General features: G+C 47.6%; 1 protein-coding gene across 1 annotated transcript in view; it reads left to right on the top strand.

The window, feature by feature from the left end:
• Positions 1-20,010, top strand: part of NLRC5 (NLR family CARD domain containing 5) — a 48,924-nt gene extending 28,914 nt beyond the window's left edge. The window contains exons 21-46 of the mRNA XM_075765467.1: positions 380-469; positions 593-640; positions 1,086-1,160; positions 2,229-2,312; positions 3,036-3,119; positions 4,062-4,145; positions 4,773-4,862; positions 5,801-5,866; positions 6,355-6,438; positions 6,518-6,601; positions 7,062-7,148; positions 7,606-7,686; positions 8,241-8,324; positions 8,701-8,784; positions 9,423-9,506; positions 10,170-10,253; positions 10,346-10,429; positions 11,129-11,212; positions 11,722-11,805; positions 12,662-12,745; positions 13,804-13,887; positions 15,020-15,103; positions 15,265-15,348; positions 17,395-17,478; positions 18,600-18,683; positions 19,808-20,010. Of these exons, the coding sequence (XP_075621582.1) occupies positions 380-469; positions 593-640; positions 1,086-1,160; positions 2,229-2,312; positions 3,036-3,119; positions 4,062-4,145; positions 4,773-4,862; positions 5,801-5,866; positions 6,355-6,438; positions 6,518-6,601; positions 7,062-7,148; positions 7,606-7,686; positions 8,241-8,324; positions 8,701-8,784; positions 9,423-9,506; positions 10,170-10,253; positions 10,346-10,429; positions 11,129-11,212; positions 11,722-11,805; positions 12,662-12,745; positions 13,804-13,887; positions 15,020-15,103; positions 15,265-15,348; positions 17,395-17,478; positions 18,600-18,683; positions 19,808-19,889 (2,131 nt within the window). The 3' untranslated portion in view covers positions 19,890-20,010. The remainder of the gene's footprint in view (positions 1-379; positions 470-592; positions 641-1,085; positions 1,161-2,228; positions 2,313-3,035; positions 3,120-4,061; positions 4,146-4,772; positions 4,863-5,800; positions 5,867-6,354; positions 6,439-6,517; positions 6,602-7,061; positions 7,149-7,605; positions 7,687-8,240; positions 8,325-8,700; positions 8,785-9,422; positions 9,507-10,169; positions 10,254-10,345; positions 10,430-11,128; positions 11,213-11,721; positions 11,806-12,661; positions 12,746-13,803; positions 13,888-15,019; positions 15,104-15,264; positions 15,349-17,394; positions 17,479-18,599; positions 18,684-19,807) is intronic.
• Positions 20,011-22,514: the final 2,504 nt, after the last annotated feature.

The following is a 22,514-nucleotide window of genomic DNA, read 5'->3' as shown; positions in this document are numbered from 1 at the left end:
AACTTGTGTGGTGAGCATGGTCCATCGCTAGAATGGGTTTCCCAGAGAGATATCTTTGGATACATTACAAACCCAGCTGGACAATGTCTGAGCAGTCTGCTCTAGTCTAACCCTCCTCTGAGCAGGAGAGTTGGACTAGATCATCTCCAGATGTCCATTGCAGCCTTACTTATTCTGTGATTCTCTGAACTCTAAAAGTGAGGGGTGAATTTAAAAAAATACTGGAGTGAGTTGTGTTTGCAGAACTGTAGTTGAAAACACAGACAGAAGGTGGCAAAGCAGCAGGCTCTGAAGAGAAGGATCACTGTTATCACGTGACACAGTGTAAATTGCAAGTAGTTTTGCTTGAAGCAGCTGATTTAATCTTTTCTTCCTGTAGGCTTAATGACAACCAGATCTCCCTGAAGTCTGTGTTTTTCTTAGCTCAGTCCTTATCTACATTGGAACACATTAAAACAATGAACCTCAGGTATGACCAGGAGTACTTCTCCCATTTTTTACTATTTAAAACCTTAACCTGTGGTTTTTGAGGAGTGATACAGGAGCATGTGTCTTCAAACTCCAACCTAATTGTGTTCTTTTCTGCTTACAGCTTAGGACACAGGCAGGTGGTTCATCTGACCTTTTGGGAAAGGATCAGGTAAAATCATACCCGCTCATCTGTCTAAGCCTTTCAAATTCCTCCTTGTGAAATCTTAAATAGATGGTGATGTGTGAGTCCTTGAGGTGGCTCCAAACTCCAGTCGGGGTGGTGGGAGCAGGGTGAGCTGTTTCATGGCTGATGGACAGAGGCTCAAGGGTATGGAGCAGACGACAGTACCCCACTGCTGACCAGGGCTGCAATCATCCCCCTCCCAGGTCAGGTCAGAGCAACCGCCCAGAGCTGAGGGGATGCAGAGCTCTCTGGAGGCTGGAAGAGGGGTGATAAGGTCCTTTTTCTTCTGGGGATGGTGGTGAGAAAAGACAGAGTGGAGCGTGAGGCCACTGCCACCACCTCACCCTCTTCCCCAGCTGCAGCATGGGGAGTCAGCTACACGGGGGCAATAACATCGGTCCAGCTCATGGGTAAACCATTCTTTCCCCAGGGCCAGAAGTACCAGCAGATGGAGAAGCAGTTTCCTGGCGCATCCCGAGCACGTAGCAAAAGGATGGTGCTTTCGGTATGGCAGCCCCAGCTTCCTTCTGTCACCCAGGAGTGTAGGGAGAGACAGCTGAGGGGTCTGTATCCGTAGCGGGATGTGTGGACCAGACCTGTCCCTCCAGCTGTGTCTCCTCAGAGAGCTGTCCTGTGCCCTGCCTGCCTTCAGAGGCAGACTTGGCTCTCTTGGAAAGCTGAGGTTTCTTTCCTCTGCTTGTGTCCCATGATGAGACACCTCTGGAAGAGATCCATCTCTAATGTATCTTTCTACCATCTTCTCCCCTGCTGAAACTGGTCAGGGAGGCGAGACCTCAAAATAACACTTGGTTACAAGAGAGAAGGTCTTGGCTGGTGTAATTTGGCAAAGCCTTGAAGAGGTTGGGCCGGCTGGCATCAACCCAGGCCAGCAGGTATCTGTGCTTTGTGGTCACTGGAGGGACATGGTTGTGTCCCAGAGGCGGCTGGATGAACAATACACCCTCTTGGGATGGACGTTGGATGTCCGCTGCTACAGATGTGTATGCGAAAATAAATAGTGCCTCTTTTGCTTGGCCAGGCTCGTAAGGATTGTCTTGCATTCCTGCAGGGGAAGCTTCTACCCATAATAATATAATGGGTATAATAATAATGAGATTCAGACCTGTCTGGCTACTACATTTGTCCCATGGAGACCTGCCAGCTTGTCACCCAGGGAGGTTTCTGTGATTTCCTTCTTCGAGAAGGAGATAGGAGGCAATGTTCCAGCCTTGCTGTGGGAGAGCTGAGACAGTGCTGAGCAGAGGAAGACGCTGTCCAATCTCCAGAGACAATTTAAGTACCAATGATCTGCCTTTAGGGAGGCAACACACAAAATACCATGGCATTTTGGTGGCCTGGCTCTCTTGAATCATCTCAGGGCTGGTAAAATCCTCTGCTCATCACAGATTTTGACTTCTCAGTCCTAGACTGCGGGTAGGAGAATCTATGTAGTGGAAGCGAGAGGATTGCTATGGGCCTTGTTCTAAGACTTGAGACTCTGGAATATGAAGAGAGTGTTGCCATACCACAGTCGTGGGAAAAGTTAATCTCCCAAGTGTTTTGTTTTCTTCAGTCTCAGGGACTGCAGAGTGGGTCCAGAGGACATGACCAGGCTGTGCCAGATACTGGCTCAATGTCCCCAGCTGACAGAAATTGAGTAAGTGTTGCGCGCTTGGCCACCCTGTCTGTTTGTCTGTCTCCCCAGCCCACGGAGTTGGTGTTCAGGTTAGCAGCTAGTGTAAATCGGCTCTCCTCTCACCATAGCCTCCTGGAAACCCCTGCAAAACAACCCAGATGCTTAGATAAACCCACACCTTCCACCGCCCTCTCTGCTTCAGCGTTTGGCCTCTCCTGAGTCTACCATGTCTGTATGTAAACACCCCAGAACACATATGTGTTCTCATACTCTTCCTCAATCATATGGCTAGACACAAGTATTGTCATCTGCTCATCTCCTCCTTGAGACCCTGGCTTGCAGTATAGCCATAAACTAAACACACTCCAGACAGGAGCTGGGCACTTAGAAGAATACTGCTCGGAACAGAAACGAAGTAATGATAAATAAAAATAACGTAATATCCATATTGCATGCAGGAAATATGTCAGTAGCATCATTTTATAAACTTAGAGTAATGGAAAAGTGTGACTCTCGAAACTGAGATGTTGATTGGTTATGGGATGTAGAGAAACCCTCATAGGAATTGGCCTATAAAGACTAAATCTCACTCAACTTTCAGGGCATTTCAGGCATATCCTTTTTCAGAACTTGCCCGTACCACCCCCATGCACATGTGTGTGTGCATATCCATGTAGATTTTATAGAAATACCTACAGATTTTCCCAGTTTCTCTTGGAATTTGTTTTCTTCTATGTTTTACAGTCTGTCTGGAAATTCATTGAGTGACCAAAGCATTGAGAGATTACTGAGCTTCCTGCCATACCTCTGTCACCTGACGCTGCTGAGGTAATGTTTGGGGTCCCTGCTTTGATTGCTGCCATGAAACATTGGTTTGGAAAGTGTTAAAACCACAACATATCTTAGGAGCATTAATCAGTAATTGTAGATTAACAAGCTAGGCAAAGAAAATGCAGAAACTCTTTCACACCCATTCCTACCTTGTTTCCAGAACCAAAGCAGCACTGAACCCTTTTTTCTTTAATGATACATAGAGGGCGGGGGGAAGGTCAGGAGGAGAAATACCCACCAAAGGCACAGCATCCCAGATACTCCTCACTTAGCAGGTCCCATGGAACATGACTTGCAGCATCCACAACAGATGCAGGACTTGTTCGTTGACACGTGGTGACAGCACACCACCCGTGTGCATGGTCAACATCTCACAGCTCTGCCCCTGCAGGGATCTGGCATCCTGCCGCACTCGACAGCGTGTGCAGGCTGACGTACTGTGCCATCGGTCAAGGGCTGGTAGATTGAGCTCTGCAAAGTCCTGGAGCAGCGTGGGTGGCTGGCGGAGGTAGAGTGTGTGGGGCTTGCGTTGTCGCCATGACCTTGATCAGGAGTCACTGAGGGAGAGCAGGGTTGGCACGATTCAGCATTGCCTGTCTGCATGTATATGTGTTTGTTTAGAAACAAAATTGATTAGTAACATACAGGTCCTTTATATATATATTTTAAGAGGGCTTGAGCTAGTGGGACAATTTCCACTTTCATTCCGTGGCTGTTTTGAGGCATTTGTGGCTTCATCTGAGCTCCGCTCTGAGCACAAAGTTCATCTGAGCTTGCTCTGGAGCTTGTGCATGAGGTAGCGGTTTGTTCTAGACAGACTTTTAATGGCTGAGATGGGATTTAAGTCCAGGAAGTTTGGGGTTTTTTCCTTCAAATCTTCTTAAAATGCTGCTTAAAATGCTGAGTTTTGATTTGCCACCTTGTTCTTCTGCGTTTCAGCCTCTCCAGGACTCAGATGGGAGATGAAGGCCTGCGGTGCCTCTTGGACCACTTGCATCAAGCGCCTGTGACCTGTTCGCTCAAGTACGAAAGCATACTCTGAACCTGAGAGGCCCTAGCAGAAAGGTGTTCGCGCGATCGCCCCCCGAAGCTGGTTATCCTGCTTCTTGTCCACCCCTGCCCTAGGACCTGAGGTCTGAGTGAGCCACGAGCGCAGCTCAAGACCAGGGTGACTCAGGGTCTGATCCAAAACCTGCTGAAGTAGGTAGAAGTCTTTCTGTTAGCATCAGCAGAAGATAAGAAGGCCCTGAGTGGAGTAACGTGGCACAGGTTGACCCAGTCCCCTGAGTTTTCAGTTCATCACTTTTCTGTGTACGTCGTCCTCTTTGAATAACTGAAGGCACGTGGGTGCTGTGAGTTTAGCTGTGCCCTACACCAGCTTCTCCCTTTCTCTTTCTGATGGGGGAGCAGCTGCTCCAGCGGTCGGCTGCCTCTGTAGTGCAAGGGGCAAGCTGGAAGTTAGTCGTGTCACCCAGATCAGCAATGCCATGTCTTGGAGGGGTTCGGTGCGTTTGGCACAGCCAAAAGGGCCCAGCACCTCACAAACTGTTCTGCCTTTGGCGGCCACTTGAATTTTGCCTCTGTGGCTGAGGAGCCTGGGGAAAACCCTGACTCTTGACACCTGAAAAACCTTCTTTCTCTTCTGTGCAGTCTCAGCCATAATAGGATTTCTCAGGATGGAGTTCTGCATCTCGTAAATGCCTTTGCGACATCTGGAAATACCATGGAAGTTCAAGTCAGGTGTGTTTTCTCCTTACTAATTCCTGACTCTTCCCTGCATGTTTTCCTCTTATCATAAAGTTTGTGATCTTCAGGTAATAATTATAAGGGCCACATTTTCAACTACCTTTTTGTATATGCGGACGCAAAGCTTTTATGTCCCTTTCTACTGGCCAAATGTAGCTGCCAAGGAGGAAGTTAGCAGAACAGTTGTTCCACAGGGCCAAGTTGTTTTTGTCTATAAAGACAGAGGTATTCAGCAGTACAAATTGTTGTCATGTATGAATCTGTAAATGAACCTCTTCAGGGCAAGAGTCAGCATTTGCTCGCTGAATCTGTGGTCCCTAATTCACTTCAGTACGTTGAGATTTCAGAGTGAGTTGGTTGAAAGCAACTTCCGATGTTCTTTTGCTTGGACTTGTGTCTTTATCTCCTTTCCTCTCTGGCAAAAATAGCCCGATGGTTCTGGGCTTGTTGCATTGGCATGAACTGCTCTTTCTCACGGATTCAAGTCTCATGGCTGGGCCATGCCTCAGATCTGCCCTTATCCATGTTTATGTTCACATAGAGCAGTTGATCTGTCATGAACCAAATTTAACCGGGGTCACTTTTGCTGAATCTTTTGGCTGGGCTAGTTTAAAGCAGATCAATCTTCTGTTTCAGCTCTCCCAGAGCTTGGCAGCGGAGCAGAGAACGCAGGGACAGGAGGAGACAGACGAAATCAGAGCAGATCAGGATTGCTTCTCCAGCCACCAGTGCTGCCTTATGCCAACTTAGCATTAGCAAAATCTTACTGAAGCATTTCCCTAGGCTGGTTTATTGTAGGGAGAGGTGAGCTGCACCAGGTAGCTCTGTCACTGTGTTTCTTTGTGCAGCTTGAAGTATTGTTAAATTCTGACTGCTGGGAAAAATAGTCATTTTCACTCCAAATCTTATACTGATGTGTCTTCTCTGTGCAGTTTGTGCTCCAAAGCAACTTTAATCATCAAGCTGACAAGCAGAGATGACCCAAGAAAGATTTTGAGGTAATGGTACAGGTATTTTTTTGTGATTTCTTTGACAAGATGTTGTCCTTTTTCTAGGGACAAGGCTGACAAAACTTCTTGTACCTCCTCGCTCCTGGGACGGTGATACTTTACACCAATAGATGATACTTTTCCTTTGATTCACCTTCTGAAAAGAGCTTTCTCACGTCACAGAGAACCCCACATCCCTTTCTCTCACTGCTTCCCCACTGACCATTCCTCACGTAGGGACCTGTAGGTGTCCCTGCAGTCCCTGTCACAGGACAGGGTGCTACAAAGAGCTGCACCGTTAGCATACACGTATGCCGTATCAGAACATCTCAGCAGATGCTTCTGAAGTGTTGCCACAATCTTTTTTGGAAGCCCTGCAAGGCATTTAAGGTTTTGGTGCCATCCTGTGGGAAAGGTTGTGATGCCTGAGATTTCTGGATCAGAAAGCCTGAATTGTTTGTAAGGAACTAAGACTGTTCTCTTTTGCATCCTTTCAGACTTGCAGAGTGCAACTTTCAGCCAGACCACTTGGAAAAGTTGTGCTTGCTCCTGGAAAAGTGCACTGGTCTGACAGAGTACAGGTGAGTTAATGCCTGCTTGGACCATTTGGCTGGTCCCGTTTGTAAGTCGTTCATTACAATGATCTTTCTTTGTTTCTAGATCCTCAAATAACAACGTGACAGTCCAAGCTGCAGAGAGACTTTTGCATTCACTGAGGAAAAACCTGGGTCCTCTGAAAATCAGGTACTGTGTCACTGTGCTGGGTCAGATACTGACCTGAGGCTGGTCTGATCATTTAAGATCTCATTTCATCAAAAACAAAAATGAACTGTGCTTCTTCCAAAGATAGGTAGTGTTGGTCTGAGAAATTTCCATGGGTGACTTTAAGTTATTGGTATTTCAGCTGTATCTCCTTGATTCTTACTCAGCATCATGTAAAGCTGTGGCCATAAACTGATAGGTAGACCTCTACCTGCCTTACAGAGAAGGCTGCTAATCCTGGTGGACACGTTCCTACTGTGTCCTTACCAGAGGTCTCACCAGAGCATCCCACAGTTCACCCGAGTGACAAATTCTTCACTTCACCCAAAATATGTTGCATTAGAGCACAAGGGCCACTCCAGAGTATATTAGAGAGCTGACAGAGGGAGAGATGGATCCGTGTGTGTGAATAAAGCAGAGCTGCCTATATTCTGCTTTGCAGCATAGAAGAGCCATGGGTGCGTAAAGAAAGTGTCACGAACCTTCTCGAGCTGGCAGTCCAGGCCTGTGGAAACATTACTGAGATCACGTAAGTAGATCACCTCGAGTTCTGGTATCTTTCAGATCTTTTCTTTTAGCCCGATACTTTTAAGGAAATGGGATTCAAGCCACCACTTTAACTTGCTCTTCTGTTCTTTATTCTCTGTCTCCAGTGGATTTGTAAGCTGTTAGCCAACGTGAAGCAAGTTTGATCCAAATGTCTGGCGGGTAGAAGTGCTTAGAAGGTTTGCGGTCGCACGCCTTAGTAGGTGTAGTGGAAATGAGACCATGTTCCCGGTCTCCCTTGGGAGAAAGGATACCCAGATTAGGCTGACTTTGGAACTAGTTTAAATATTGCAAACCCTTTCAGAGATGGGTGGTTAGCATTCGTGCACCAGCATGGGCCTGTGCCATCCAGTTCTCCTGATTTTTCTTCTGGAAAATAGCATTTGTTCGCCCTCATGAGTTCACAAGCTTATGATGTTCTCTAATTTCTACCTTTCCAGGATATGTAAAGAGAAAACCCTCTTCCAATTAGGTGTAAGGTTCCTACACTGCCCGGAGAAGGTGGAATCAGTCATTAGCAGGTGAGAAAGTGACTATTTGCAATTATTTTCTGCTTGTTCTGAAACTCACCATAGGATGAAAAACATCTTCAGCTTGTCTGAGGCTCTGGTCTCCGTGGGTTCAGTCTCAGAGTGCCTCCGTGACACACACGCAGAAGGAACATGATTCACGTGCATGTCTTTCAGGCCACTCTCCCTCAGGCCTGTACTGGATGTGCACGAGGCAAAAAAAATCCACCCGTGTTTCCCGCAGGATGCAGTTTCTCCTGCATTCAGGAGATCTGAGCACTTTGAAGACATGCTGGCTTCTGCATGAACGTGTAGAGAAGGAACAGCATTAGTGTCGTCTTCCCTTTGCATAGCTGAAGAAGGCGGCAGCTGTCCTCTCGTGCGGCTGGGGAAGGGCTGTGTTTCTCTACACTGGACTGTGGTGTAGACGGGACATAGCAGGAGAGCCCAGGGAGGGCACTTGCAAAGCTCTGATCTGTTCCTAAGCCTGGCCCTAAGGGGCACCAGACGCTGCAGTGGCGTCTGCTGATCATCACTGACAGTTGTGTTGTGTTCGTATCCTGCAGACTGAATCTGTACAAGCCAGAAGTCGAGCATGCGTGCTTCTACCAAAGGATTCGTGAAAAATGTGCTCAGCTTCAGGAATTGAGGTGAGTAATCAGGAACTGTAGAGGGTTTTTTTGGGAAGGGATTAGCATGTCCTTGTGTGTGCAAGAGAGCACACAGCAGGGAGAGGCCAGACCCTTGTCCTCTGGGTCCTCTACTTAGAGTGTTTGGATGGAAAATAGACAAGACCCACAGACCTTGTGGCTTCCTGGGGTATCCTTTGCAGACATCTAAACCTCCCCTGTGCCCAGACAGCCTGTACTGTCTTATCGTGGCTGGGAACTCCCATGGGACCTTGTCAAGTCTCAATGTCGTGACACTGCTTCAATGTCCCAGCACCGGCGTGCTTTAGTTGCGGGCTTGGTGAAGACGTTTTGTCGTCAGTGGATGTAGCCCACGTCTGTTGTTCTCTTCTTGCAGATGGTCCCATGTTGAGCTCCTTAATGATGAAGCAGAAATGCTAGTCAGGATTTTGCTACCTCTTCCAGACCTGAAGAAGTTCGGGTATGTCCCCAGATGTGGTCTTTCCCACATCTTTATCGTTTGCTCAACCCTCTGCCTTACCCTGATCCTCTCTGAAACACTCTGTCTGGAATATGGCCATGAGGTCTGTGACCTCTGCTGAGCCACGTCTCAGTTGGGAACTCAAGAGCCCTCTGCAGTTCATGCTGACGGTGCAGGGCACCGGGTGCGTGTTTTGATATTTTTTCCTCTTCCTCTTTTTTGAAGTGAAAGCAATTTGAGACTGAGCCCTTGGCTCTTGTTTACATTGTAGGTAATTTTATACTACCCTACTATGTTAGAGAGCCTTTTGGGGATGAATAGCATTCAGTCCTTTTTGCAGCCCTCTTCAAGTGCCTCTAAGTGAGAGGTAGACTTGTGAAGGGCATCTCTGGCCAGTGAAATGCTGCAGGTTGGTTGGCCCAGGCAGAGACTGCGCTGTTTGGTACATGTTATCATGTGAACATCTCTGAACTACCTAGTCCTCGTAGTCCTGTGCATGAGGGCTGTGGAAATCTCTCCAAACTTACCAGTCCCTGATGTCTGTGCTGGCTTGGGTTTGGGATGGGGCAGTGAAGTAAACTCCTCTTCCTCAGTGTGCTGAGACCTGACCTTCTTATTTGATCCTTGCTGTTTTGCAGGCTGACCTCTAGCAGTATTACGCCAACTGGAATTGATTACTTGATCACGGGCTTGCAGAATTGCCAGGCCATTGAAGAGCTCAAGTGAGTGTGTTGCTACCAGGCTGTCCAGAGTTTGCCAGGTCTTTCTAGAAGCTGTAGTTAATCTGCAGCCTCTCTTTGTCTGTACCGTGGACAGATGTAGTTTTCCCGGTGGCTAGAGGACGTCAGATAGGGAAGAAGAAACAATTCCTTTTATTTGCAATGAACAATGAGTGAGAGAGATAGAGATCTGTGGCAGGACATGTCCAGTGGAGAAATCCAGTGTTTTGGTAGTGTTTGTTACATAGGTCTTGTCCCAGCTGGGAGGCAGTGTTTCCCACGCAGCAGTCCCAGAGCCAGCATTTCCCTCCTGGAGGATGAACTGGTGGCCTGCACACAGAGATGGCTTTTCCAGGCACCTGTGTGCAAGGTTCTGTTGCAAAGTGCCACTGCACCATGTGGGTCACTGTCATGAGACGTGGTCACAGTGGCACCTTGCTCTGTGAGGGGCTGGGTTCTTGCTCCAGAGATTTGGAATTCTCTTGGTATTTTATTAGGATCCAAACATGTCTCGTAGAATTGCATTAGAGAACAAAATTGAAAACTGTTCGCAGGGACTGGAATACACTCCCACTTCTCTTACACCCTTGTTCTGCTCTCCTCTGCTCTGAGCATTCGCGTGATGGGTCTGGGTAGTTAGTTGTTCTGTGTTATTTCATCTTTTAGCCTGGGCTACATGAAACTCAGCAGTGCCGCCATTCCTAAGTTTGTGCTGGGGCTTCGTGAAATGCCATCTCTGAAAAGGCTTATGTAAGTATGAGGCTGCAGCTCGCCTCTGGCCCGGCTTGTGATATTGAGTAACACTACCTTAATGTCCATTTTCCTGGTGATGATGTTTCCAGCTTGAACCACAACAGTATTGGTAACGATGGCTGCTCCAGACTCGCAGAAGCGTTCAGGAATATGCACTACATGGAGGAAATCAAGTAAGTGTCTCCTTTCTTGCAGTCTCTCCTCAGCAGAGAGGTGACCACTAGTGCCAACATTTGGAGAGCTCCAGATGTGCTTATACGTGATGTTGAAATAAAAGCAGGGAGATTGCAAAATGCTCATGTGTGAGGTACCTTGGCCTAGAGGACATCAGAGCTTGATGTTCAGAAGAGGAGAATTTGATCTAACCCACTCTGCTGCAGTCACGTAGAAAATGGATTAAACAGCCTCTGGATTTAAATCTTCTCCGGAACCCCTGGGATCCAGAACAGGGCCAGAGGGCCCCTTCTCTCCTCAGAGAGCCTTGGACCTAGCACTTCTCTGTTCTGAAAAGATACGAATCTAGAGCCAACAGCCAGGCTTGCTCTGCTTTTTTCCTCTCTCTCTCTAGCCAGATTCTGTCCATTCTCCATTTGGAAAATAATAACGAGCTGTTGCCTGTCTGGTATTCTGGCTGAAGTAATTTCCCACCCATTAACAAGATGCAGTGATTTTCATTGCTCTTTGTAATTTTTTTAATGCCTCATTAACAGCCATTAGTATTCCATGAGATAGTTGAGACAAGCAGCTCTTTGATTCTGCTGCCGAGGTCAGAGGTGTCATCCAGCAGATGGGAGACATTAAATGAGATCTTGTACTTTGCCTGACACTGAGCATTTTCCTTTACAACACAGCCTTCCTTTTCTTCTTTAAAGTTTAAGCCACAACAACATTGGAGATCCAGGCCTGATAAATCTAGCTGCTGTCCTGCTGGAAATGCAAAACCTGAAGAGAATCGAGTGAGTCCCTTTGTTTTGTTTGCAGCGATTTTGGTTGTGGCCACAGTTGGTGGGGAAACCTGTGCAGGAAGCTCTGTGCCACCTTCATTCATACAACGTCCCATCTTCCAGTGTGTTCAATGTCATTCAACCTGATACAAATCTACCAAACAAAAAGAAGGCTCTGGGGAGACCTTAGAGCCCCTTCCAGTCCCTGCAGGGGCTCCAGGAAAGCTGGAGAGAGGCTGGTGACAAGGGCAGGGAGTGACAGGCCAAGGGGAATGGCCTGAAGCTGCAGGAGGGGAGATGGAGATGGGATGGGAGGCAGAAATCCTTCCCTGTGAGGGTGCTGAGGCCCTGGCACAGGGTGCCCAGAGAAGCTGTGGCTGCCCCTGGCTCCCTGCAGCTCCCTGTAGCCCGTCATTGCAGTGACCCAAGTCTCGCATCACACCAGGCAAACAGTGAAATACCTTAGGTTGGTACGTTCTGGTTCTCCTTCAGTCACTGAGAGTCTTTTGTGGTTTTTTTAGCCTTTCAGGGAACAGTCCTAGTCCTGCTGGAGGGGAGAAGCTGATGGAAGCTCTTACCTATTGCAAGCACATCGAGGAGCTACTGTAAGTGTGCTGTTTCTGATGTCTCTTCAGGAAGCTGAGCAAAAATCAAGGCATGGAAACCAAATTTAATCTGGCTGCAGTAAAGCCAAAATCAGTTTTACTACTGATTCTTATGAGAGCAGGGTAAAAACTCACAGCTGCGTGGGATAGGAATGTGTCGTGCTGGGTGTGGGAGGTTTAGGGATTGCTTGTTCACCGCAATCTCGCCGAGATTCCCAAGAACCGAACGGACTGCATCAGTGGGGAAGAGATGAATCTGCGGTTTAATAGCCAGTGCCACAGGCATATGGGCTGTGCAGTGCCTGTGTTGTGTAAGAAATCGGCATTAATCTATACGGCTGCAAAAACGGAGGGAAGATGACAGATAGAAGCTTTACTGAGCTAGATGGTCATCCCATTGCAGACCAGTTTATAGAACATATGCGCCCCTGCCATATTAAAGAAATAAAACAATAAAAAAGACCACAAATGAGAGAGAGTTACAGTTAAAATGCCAGAGCTATTCATATAACTTTCATTTTACAGTGTACTGGACTAAGGGCACATATTAAAAAGTGCAGTTTCAGTTTAATTCCAGCTCAGGACAACTTAGTCAGAAAGGGAGATTGGTGTGCTCCTGAGAAGTGCACGTCAGGTTTACTTCCCTCTTTAATTCCTGCTGCAGGATTACAAAACCTCATTGTTCTTTCCTCCCACTCCCAGTGTCCTTCAAATCGTGGACATTAGCTCCCGTCAGCATAGTCCCGTGCACATGTGGGTGAGGAATGGGGGTCAGCGATATGTGGGGGTGACACGTAGGTGAGGAATGAGGCTCTCTAGTTCACTGCCAGTAACATTGCATCGCTGCTTCTTCCAGACTATCAAGGAATGGCTTTGGAGACAGGACAGCAGTGAAACTTGCCCTCTGTCTGCCTCACATGACCAACCTCAAGATCCTGCAGTAAGTGTCAGCCTCTGCTCCAGGAGAGCTGGATGTCCTGGGAGTATGTGAGATGGTTGAAAGAAGGCATGGAAAAAGGTCTAGGCTGTGGTGGTACACTGGTCTCTTGTTTAGGTATTATTTTAAGTGTCTCAGGATTGAGAAACCCTCTGCAATTATTCTGCTGCATCAAGTCACATCAACTATTCTTGCATAATCTCTTGCAGTATTAACTTTAGAGATGACCCAGGTATTGTATATACAGTTAAATACCCTTAAAATTGGTTTTGAGTACATTAGCTTCTAATGCCTCTGGCTGTCCTCATGTGCTGGTGCAATGTAAGCATAAACGTGAGCACCTTTTCTGGTCCCTCACTGTTTTGTGCAGGCACCTCTGAGTCATTTTTCCCCCTGAACTCAGTGGTACTATATTTTTAAACCTTTTATGGTTTAACGTAACAGAGGTCTAACATGTATGACTTTTTCATACTGTTTCACAGTAGCATAGCAAGAAATTGGTGAGCTAGAAGAGCTCACTGGGCTCAGTTAGCCTAGTGGTGTGTCTTCCAGCCTGCGTACAAGGTATCGTCAAAAGATAACTTAGGAAGGGAATCCCAGTGGTGGGAGACTTCAGTCCTGTGGGTGGGCTCTTGTCTTCACTGGAAAGGTGTGGGAAAATCTGCAGACATGAAATTTCCCACCTGCTCTTTGTTCTGAAGGCCGTTCCTCACTCATCTCAAACCGATCCATGGGCAGAGCTGGAGACAGACTCCTGGCAGTACTGTGCTTTGCCTTTGTAAGGACCGGCTGACTGTGGGCAAATCCACTGAGCTTGCATGTCCTTAGGGCAGCAACAGGAGCTATGTGACGTGCTAGCCACATTACTAGCCCCAACTGTCACCTCCCTGTTTTCCAGGCCCCTTCGTTAAGACTAATCCACAAGGATGCCAGGTTATTACCAGCACCGGGTGCTGATTCAAAAGATACAGCAGTTATCTTCTTGGCAAGTTAAATATGAGCTTTTGTTACAGCTTTATTATTCTAAAATAACCCTCCAATGCTTATGCTTCTTTTGATAGCTTGCAGAACAATGGCATTGGGCCAGCAGGAGGGATGGAGCTGGCCAGAGCCCTGGTGGCATGTGGGCTGCTAGAAGAGATAAGGTAGGCCATGGCGGGTCCGCTTGGGATGGTGCCAAACGCATGGGCTGGTATCGCTCTGTGGGTGGGAATCGTTTCAGCTCACAGGCCTGAGGCTGTCACGTAGGCTGTGTCCGTGCTCAGGGCAACCTTTCCACCCGCCCTGGACACGTTTCGTAGGATGAGGGGAGACGCTCTCTGACGGTCGCTGCAGCGCACTGCCTGCGAGGCAGCTGAGATCGCTTTAGGGGTTAAACCGTGCCTGCCACTGCTGTTTGCCAGGCTTTGTGTAGCCACGTGCCTTTCAACTACGGTATGAGGGAACCTGGGGAGCGGGAGAATTTCTGAATGTGGAACTGAAAACGTGGAGGTGATGAGAATTAACTCTTCCTGCTGCATCCTTGATGCAACCGTTCTTTGTTATGTGTTTACTTATTGTTATATGTTTGTTACGTGTTTTATTATTGTTATGTGTTTGTTTGTTATTTGGATGATGCCCTTAACAACCTGCGTTGGCTTTTGGTCAGCCCTGAAGTGGTCAGGCAGTTGGACGAGATAGTCACTGTAGGTCCCTTTGAACTGAAATTACCCTATCGTATCGTTAAATAACCAGATGAATGAGGGCGTTGGTAATTGAGGTGTGAGATATGTTAGAGCAGGGGAGGTATTGCCATGGCTTGTGTTTGCTGGCAGACGAGAACAGAGCAGCACACCCTGATAAAGGCTGGATGGCAGTTACGGCTGCCCCCTGAGTCTGAGAGCCACATCTTCTTCCCACTCCCCTGTACTGTCATTTCAAGTCACACCAGTCACTAACTCCAGTAGAACTTCTTATTCCCAGTTTCACTTGCAACACATGATGTGCTGCAGGTCTGTCCATCGTAGCCACTGGTATAACCCCACGTTGCTGTCTGCAAGCAATTCGCTGCTGAATGGACTTATGTTGCGAGTTAGAGCGGGGCTGTCATTCCCATTTTACCAAGCAGGGAACTGACCCTGAGCCCATCTGGCTTGTCCCTGCTGTCTAGAGTCCTCACTTAGTCTGGGTACTAGTTGTTGACTTGCTAATTCACATAGTTATGCCTTGGTGGTGGCTTTTCTCTGACTGTACCTGCTTTTTCTGCGGCCACTCAAAGCTTTTCCATTACTCTTACAGTTTATCAGAAAATGACCTTGGGGAAGGAAGTATCCATGCGCTGTCCGAGGGGCTGCCGTGCTTTGAACGCCTCCGGAAGATTGAGTGAGTACCAGGGCACTGAAGGCTGCCGGGCAGAGCGTGGCCGGCTTTGGCTGTAGCATTGCCAGGGCAGGAGCGCAGCAGACAGTGCTGGTGCCGTATTCCCCACCGGTTCTGACACCAGCACATTGTGCTCTCTGTTTTTTCTCTCCCCGCCGCTTCAGGTTGAAACTCTGTGGAATTACTGACAGTGCTTCGAAATCACTTTCTCACGGCTTCCGACAGTGCCCATCCATGGAGGAGATAATGTGAGTGTGGGAATGTGTGGGGACACCCTTCAACACACAGGTCACTCTTCTTGTAATGCCTGCTCCTGTTTTCAACTGCAGTATGCTTCTGATCCTGCTAAATACTTACTGATACTTATCACTACGTACTTTTTAGTGCTAAATCTATTAGTAATTTACTAATTGACAAAATTCACTGCAGAAATTTTCCTGGTATAACCAGCAACTTATTGGAAGCTGAATGTGAAGAGCTGAACAGAATATGGAGGAAAAACACTCATCTTCAAACTCTGCCCATTATTGTTCGTCTTCTGGCATCTGCTTTGTGAGGCGGGACAAATTTCCCATCTTCTTCTCTGTGGTCCAAGTCTTGTCTCCATTTTTTTTACAAGATGCCCACGTTTGGCTCTCAGAGCAGGAGCTTCTCTGCAATTGCAAAAGCCGGATTGAGAGCAAAGTGAATTCAGCCTGTAGATGGACAGGGCGAACCACCAGCTGCAGTCTCGCTCCCCACACTGGAAGAAAAGGGGTTGCTCTGATGCGTGGATGTTTGACATGTTTTCAATAAACAGCATAGATGGGCTAACTACATTCTGATATGTGTTCACCTGCCCAAGAGAACCTCAGTGAGAAGTCTGCCAGGAACCTGCTCCAGCTTATCTCTTTTTACAAGCAATTTGCCCCATTGCACTAAAGGGACCTTAACTTTAATTGTAGTACACAAGATCCCATGGAGTCAGCAGTGGTCTCGTCAATCCTGAGTTTAGTGAAGACTAACACTGCCTGAGGTGCTGGCAGGGTACAGGCTGAGATTGCTCCTCTATCAGGATATAGAGCTGTGAGACCCATACACACTCATCTTTGCAGTGGCCAGCTGGGTGATAAAGACATAAAGCATGACACTCGATAGCCATGCTACTCTTATGTGCCTCAGCTCTGCAAAGTACTCGTGGATGGTTTGAGTAAAACGATGCATGGCTCATAAGCCCCCACCAGACTGTGCTCTCCCTCGCCCAGGAGGTGTTTGTGTGGAGATCACAGATATCTTAGGACTCTGGGCATTAGGACAAAGCCAGACCCAGGAGAGGTGACTTGTAGTTGATGCTACAACTACATAGTCCAGTGGAGTAATGGGATGAGTAAAGCCATATTCAGTGCACAGGTGTGTTGCTTGCAGCATGGCACTAAGACTAGTTAACCACGTGGTTAGTTTCTACTCCTGCGTTATTAACAGATTGGCAGATTCTCCTTTAACAGTAGCATTAGGAGGATCTTGTCTTGTCACACATGTGAGTTCTGTCATTGGGAAAACCTGCGTGACACGGCGAGCAATATACTGATACCCATGAAATGCCAGAACAGACTGTGAACTTGTTTGGTGGAAGGCCCCAGTTCTCAAGCTGGATCCTGTCTTACCTTTCTTTTTTTGGCTCCTACACATGATAAAGAAACTGGAGTTCCCCAGACTTGGGCAGAGGAATGGCTCTGTGGGCTGGCCCCGGGAGCGTTCAGTATTGTAGCGAAGCACTGATGGTGCCATGCTAGGTTGCTGTTTTCCAGGTGAGAGGGAAATGGCCAGGCTGCTCAGCCAGTGGCAAAGAAAGGATCTGCAGAATTTTCTCACTTTCATCAGAAAATGAAAACCCCAGCCTTCCAAGAGCTCTGCGAGCTATCCTTCGAAGGAGCTCAGAGTCCAAAGGCGGCTTGAAGAGCAGGTCTGAGGGGCACCTTAGCTGCTGCAAGACTTTAATACCATCGGCACAAGGAGGAGTTGCCCTGGGGTAAAGCTGTGTGCTCAGCAGTCATTTCCATCTTTCACATCTCATTCCCTGGGCCTGCAGGACTCCGGAGATAACCACAGTCCTCAGACTCTGTGGTCACCCTCACTGGTGTGGTAATATGTGGTGAAACAGGAAATTCTCAAAATTAAGCTTGTAAAGCAGGGGAATGTTTACCTGCCATGATAAGAGGGTGATAAGCTCTTGTAAACAGGCTAATCTGAGCACCGCTGTTGTTCCCCTTATGTTTGCCAGCTGACTCACAGTTGGGATTTCTTGTCTGTCTTAGATTGTCATGGAACGCCCTTGGTGACAGAGGAGCCCGAGAGCTGGCCAGTGCTCTCCCCGGGATGGAAAAGCTGAAGATGTTAGAGTGAGTACAGCCCTGAGAGCAACCCCAGGAAGAGGACTTGTTTTTCTGTCGTTGAGTCTTCAACCACAGCACTTCCAAGAAGGGGACAGATGTTAGGAACAACAGACAGGCTTTTGCAGTTCAAATTCTTGCTTAGCATTCTTGCTGCGTGCACCGAGGGCCAGCCTTGCTTGGGTGATACACAGGGCAGAGGGGCGGTTTTTATTTAAGGTGTTTGCAGCGTAGGTATCCAAGCACAAGCTAGTCTTTGAAGGCCTCCTGTTTGAGTCAGGGAAGACAAACTGGTAGGACATGACTCATACCACCTGATGACCTCAGGTGAGCTGCTTCCTGCAAGCTTTTACTTCTCTTCATTGTCTGGGATGGGCTGGATGGGTGCAGTGCTCAGAGAGCCTTCCTTTGTGAAAGCCTGCAGCCAGGCCAGCAAACCTTCCCCAGGATGGAGCAGCCAAATTGTGAGCGTTGTGCCTCAGGGACTCACAGGGAGCTCAGACGCAGGTGCTGTGCTGGAACTGCAGTGCAACCAGCACTGGGGTTGATGTCACCAGCTCGTGCGCTGGCCCGGTGGCATCACAGCCCAGCCCTGTTCCACGGGAGAGACTTGTCGTCATCTGCTCCAGAACTTCACGGAGCTTTCTTCCCCTTGGTCCTTTGGAATACATGGTATGTGTCTTTTGTGTCTCAGCTGTATGAAAATATTAGTCTGTGGGTCATAGGGTCAGGAACTGAGTTTTGTTTGTCTTGGGCAGGGAAACTATGTAGTAGAGCCTGGCTGTTTTACTGGTACAAGCAGAAAGGTTGTGTCTGAGGCAGGAGAAGTCATTACTAGCATTTTCTGGCACGAAGCTCACAGCTGGATCAGTTAGAGTGCCCCAAGGGCAAGAGATTGGCTTACAAGTCCTGTTGCCTGAAGGAGGTCACAGGGAGCAGCGCACACACTTCTTGCATAAATAGGGCTACGGTCATAAAGACGTAAGGCTGATGTAAGTGGTATGGCATTGCTGTGCTTGTGCAAAAGCGTAGCTCTTCAGGGACAGGAGAAGGAGCCGATGATTATTCAGCTGTTTTACACTCTTGATTTGGTTTTGGATTCTAAAACTCTCTTTCTGTTTTTCGAACAGTTTGGAGAAAAATCACATTAGCGCCTGCGGGGCCAGAAAGCTAGCAGAGGAACTTGCCAAGTGCCCGGAAATTCAGTTCATAAGGTGAGCAGCTGTCGCGGAGCTCTGTGGCTGGGTATCGGCTCAGCAAGAGGAAGTCGGGGTGACCAGTCCTGGGACAGATGTGACCCATGCCGGCCTGCTGCCCTGGGTGAGCTGGCGTGGAATAGGAGATTGCAGGGGAAGCAGACGCAAGCCAAGTAAGCTGAGGGTTTTCCAGGCCGGCTCCACCCCCTCAAAGTCCTGGGAAAAGGGGACTGCAAAGCTTACTGGCATTAAATGAGGTAAAAATGAAGACTCAGTTGTGTAATGTCCCCCATCAGAAAATTTGTCACATTTTTTCCTATAAGTTTTCTTTCTCCCATTGCATCTGGTTTCACTTCTGAGATACATTCCTGCCCTGTCCCACTCTGTCCTGGGATCCATATCTTGCAGATACTTGGACACCTGATTTTTCCTGCTCTTTCCTTCTCCAAACTCTATGTATCAAACTCCACTAGAAACCTCTCGTAGGAGACACCCACTCATCCTTTGCTCATTTGAAAAGTCACTCTTCTGAGAGCACCTCTGATAACTTTCTGGTAACACAGGTCCCACAGCCAAGTGTCTGCTCCTACCTGAGCTGTCTCTTTGGCCCCAAACAGGCTCTGCCTTCCCCAGTAGTGAGAGCAGCCCGAGACCAATCCCTGAGGAACATTTCTGGTCCTGGCTGGAGTGTGGGGCCCCTGTGAGCTTGCTCAGATTGGCGGGTGCAGCACAGCACGCAGTCCCTCTGACTCCTCAGGGCGCTCTGCTTTGCACGGTAGAAGCCCAGTATGGGCAGCTTTGGGGTGGACTCCACCGAATGAGGTAGATGAGGAAGGGTGGCTCACATAAATCGGTTTGCTTGTGTGTAACTCAATTCTTCCTCCACTGTCTGAGATCCTAGTGGCCTGAGGACTTTTCAAAGCCTTAATCTCTCTCCCAAGCCAGGTAAGTGAGTCCATCTCAGCAGGTCAGCAGCTGCTGGCTTGCTGCTGTGTTGCCAAGATACAGCCATACCTCGCTCCTGTCTCGCTGTTGGACCTGCTTTGACGAGAACCCAAAACTGCCTCTTCCACTGCCTTTGGCATGTCACCTCCTTGCTCGCCGTACTTAGTCATACAGTAACACGTTTGCTGTCCTTGTAGGCTGTGGGACAATCCAGTGCCCAGGGGCCTCGCTGAGAATTTGACAAGCCAAGACCCAAGACTGTGTTTCTCCTTCTACTAGTAAAGAAGAACCCTTGCCTGACTAGGAATTGCTCTCCAAAAATTGCACTGAAGAACCCAGGAAATCAAAGTTCCTGCAGAGTTGAAAACTGTAACTATTAGGTCTTCCTTTGTTGCACTGAACCAAGTGTGAACACTTAGTGGTGTTTTGGTTTTTTGTGAGCTTTTATTGTACAGAAAAGAAAAGACTCTGAAGAATCGCTGCTGAGAAGACAGTGTTCTTGGTATAAAAACATTTTGAACTCTCTTCGAGAGGATGAGATGCATCTGCTCAGGCATTCAGAAAGCCAGCGATCTATTTAATTATCTGTAGTCAAGATTACAACACCTACATGGTGTTCCAAGAAAAGAATGCCCAGAGAAGCTGTGGCTGCCCCTGGCTCCCTGGCAGTGTTCAAGGCCAGGTTGGATGGGGCTTTGGGCAACCTGGGCTAGTGGAGGGTGTCCCTGCCCATGGCAGGGGGTGGGACTGGGTGGGCTGTGAGGTCCCTCCCTACCCAAACCAGTCTGGGATTCTATGAATGCGCATTCTCCAGGAGAGGATGTAAAATTATTGACAAAATTGTAAACTGTTGAACCAGTTACAAATGCACTCAAACAGGCAAATTGTATATAACTATGTTGGAAATACCTCTATGATTTTTAGGCCAAAAATGATAATATGTGATTTTGTTTGCTTCATGTTATGCTCCTTTTCATACAGAGTTGCTTCAGTTTCCTAGCAGAAACTTCAAGACTTTTGAAATTTCAAATCATTGCCCAAAAATGATCAATATTTGTCCCGTGATAACATGCAAAGGCTGATATCACGGTTGATTCAGTGAGAAACCTGAAAGTACTGAGGTTGTGAAACAATTTGTAAGAAAACTGTGATTATTCTGTGTGAGAGGATGTGCACTACTGACTGTTTTCATGTGGTATTTTATTGACCCTTGTGGGGTTTTTGGAAAAATTGATTGCACTAATCTCTTTGAGGTGAAGCGAGGGGTCAGTTAGCTTGAAATGTTGGTAGATCCTTCAAGCCTCTACTGTCCTCTGAATCCCAAAGCCTACGTGTGGCAGGGCAATGGATGTTGGACCAGTGGGAACCAGAGGGAGAAGATCCCAAACACCGCGTTTGCTGCTCGGTGGAGGAGATGGACTACAGCTGCTCCTTGGACGTATGGAAAGACAGCTTGAGTTGCAGGAGCGTGACCACGTCATTCTTATTATTTATTAAATTGTGTTATAATATTTTCTTTCCATGTTTGTGCTGTAAATATTTAATCCTTGTGGTGATACTTAGTTATGGAATTTTGTTTTCAGCAGTGTTTGTCTGGGGAGACGTAACTGATGGGATTTGGGCAGGGCGTGCGTTTGAGTGGTAAAGCTGGTCCAGCAAACCTTTGGGCAGAGGACACGGACAGCTGGTGCCTGCTATTCCTAGGGAGCCACTGTCCTTATTAAAAGACCAGGATTAGACTCTGTGAAGTACTGACATTTTTGTGTAGCGGCTGGGCTCATTTTGCAGAGACTGTACTCTGAAAATGGCTTAAAAGCAACAACAAAGAAAAAAGATGTAGTAAAATTCCTTATCAGGCCATAATTCAATGAAGTAATCATGTACCTGAGATTCAAACACTGAAATTTAGGAAAAGCTTCGCCAAATGTGGCTTTTATTTTCATTCTGTGTTTTCAGATCTAGTTTTCAGATACAAATCTTCCTAGTGTCCATCAGAGGAAGAGTGTGGCACAAAAGGCAGCCTGGTCACGTACCGAAAGGTGTCTCGATGCCGTTAGCTCTTCACAGCTTTCAAGGTGAGTGTGTTTGTCAGCTGGGCTGTCCTCTGGCCCTGGTCTCCCAGGACTTCTTTTGGAAATACAAGAGGTCAGACAGCTGTAACAGTCCGTTTTTGTCCAGGCTGTGAGCTGAAAATTCTTTTTTCACTGCATTTTAAACACCATTTTCATAGGACTAAGTATGATGTGTGCTAAATAGTAGAGGCTGAGTTTTATTCTGTATGAAGAAGGAAGGTACTGGGATTGGAATTTCTGTGCACTTGGTGATGGCCATTTTGTCGTCTTCGATAGCATCCATAGCTGGAGCCTTTGCTGTTACCACAGGCCTGTGGACCGGGAGGAAAAGCAGAAAATAGCACCGTGTCGTGGTTTAACCAGCCGGCAGCTACAACAACCGCACAGCTGTTGGCTCACCCCTCCCGGTGGGATAGGGGAGAGAATAGAAAAGAAAAAGAGTAAAACTTGTGGGTCAGGATAAAGACAGTTTAATGGGACAGAAAAGGAAGATAATAGTAATAATAGTAGTAATAAGAATGTACAAAACAAGTGATGCACAGCACCCGAAGCCGATGCTCAGCTAGTTCCTGAGCTGCTCCGCTTCCCAGCCCACCCCCAGTTCTATACGGAGCATGACGTCATATGGTATGGACTATCTCTTTGGCTGGTCTGGGTCAGCTGTCCTGGCCGTGTCCCCTCCCAGCTTCTTGGGCACCCCCCGCCTTCCCCTTGGCAGGGCAATGTGAGAAACTGAAAAGTCCTTGACTGCTGGGCAACAACTAAAAGATCAGTGTGTTATCAACATTATTCTCATCCTAAATCCAAACCACAGCGCTGTACCACCTGCTGG

The sequence above is a fragment of the Balearica regulorum genome, chromosome 13, assembly GCF_011004875.1.
Source record: "Balearica regulorum gibbericeps isolate bBalReg1 chromosome 13, bBalReg1.pri, whole genome shotgun sequence".
NCBI classification, from domain to species: Eukaryota; Metazoa; Chordata; class Aves; order Gruiformes; family Gruidae; genus Balearica; species Balearica regulorum.
This window is presented reverse-complemented; position numbering and strand designations above follow the sequence as displayed.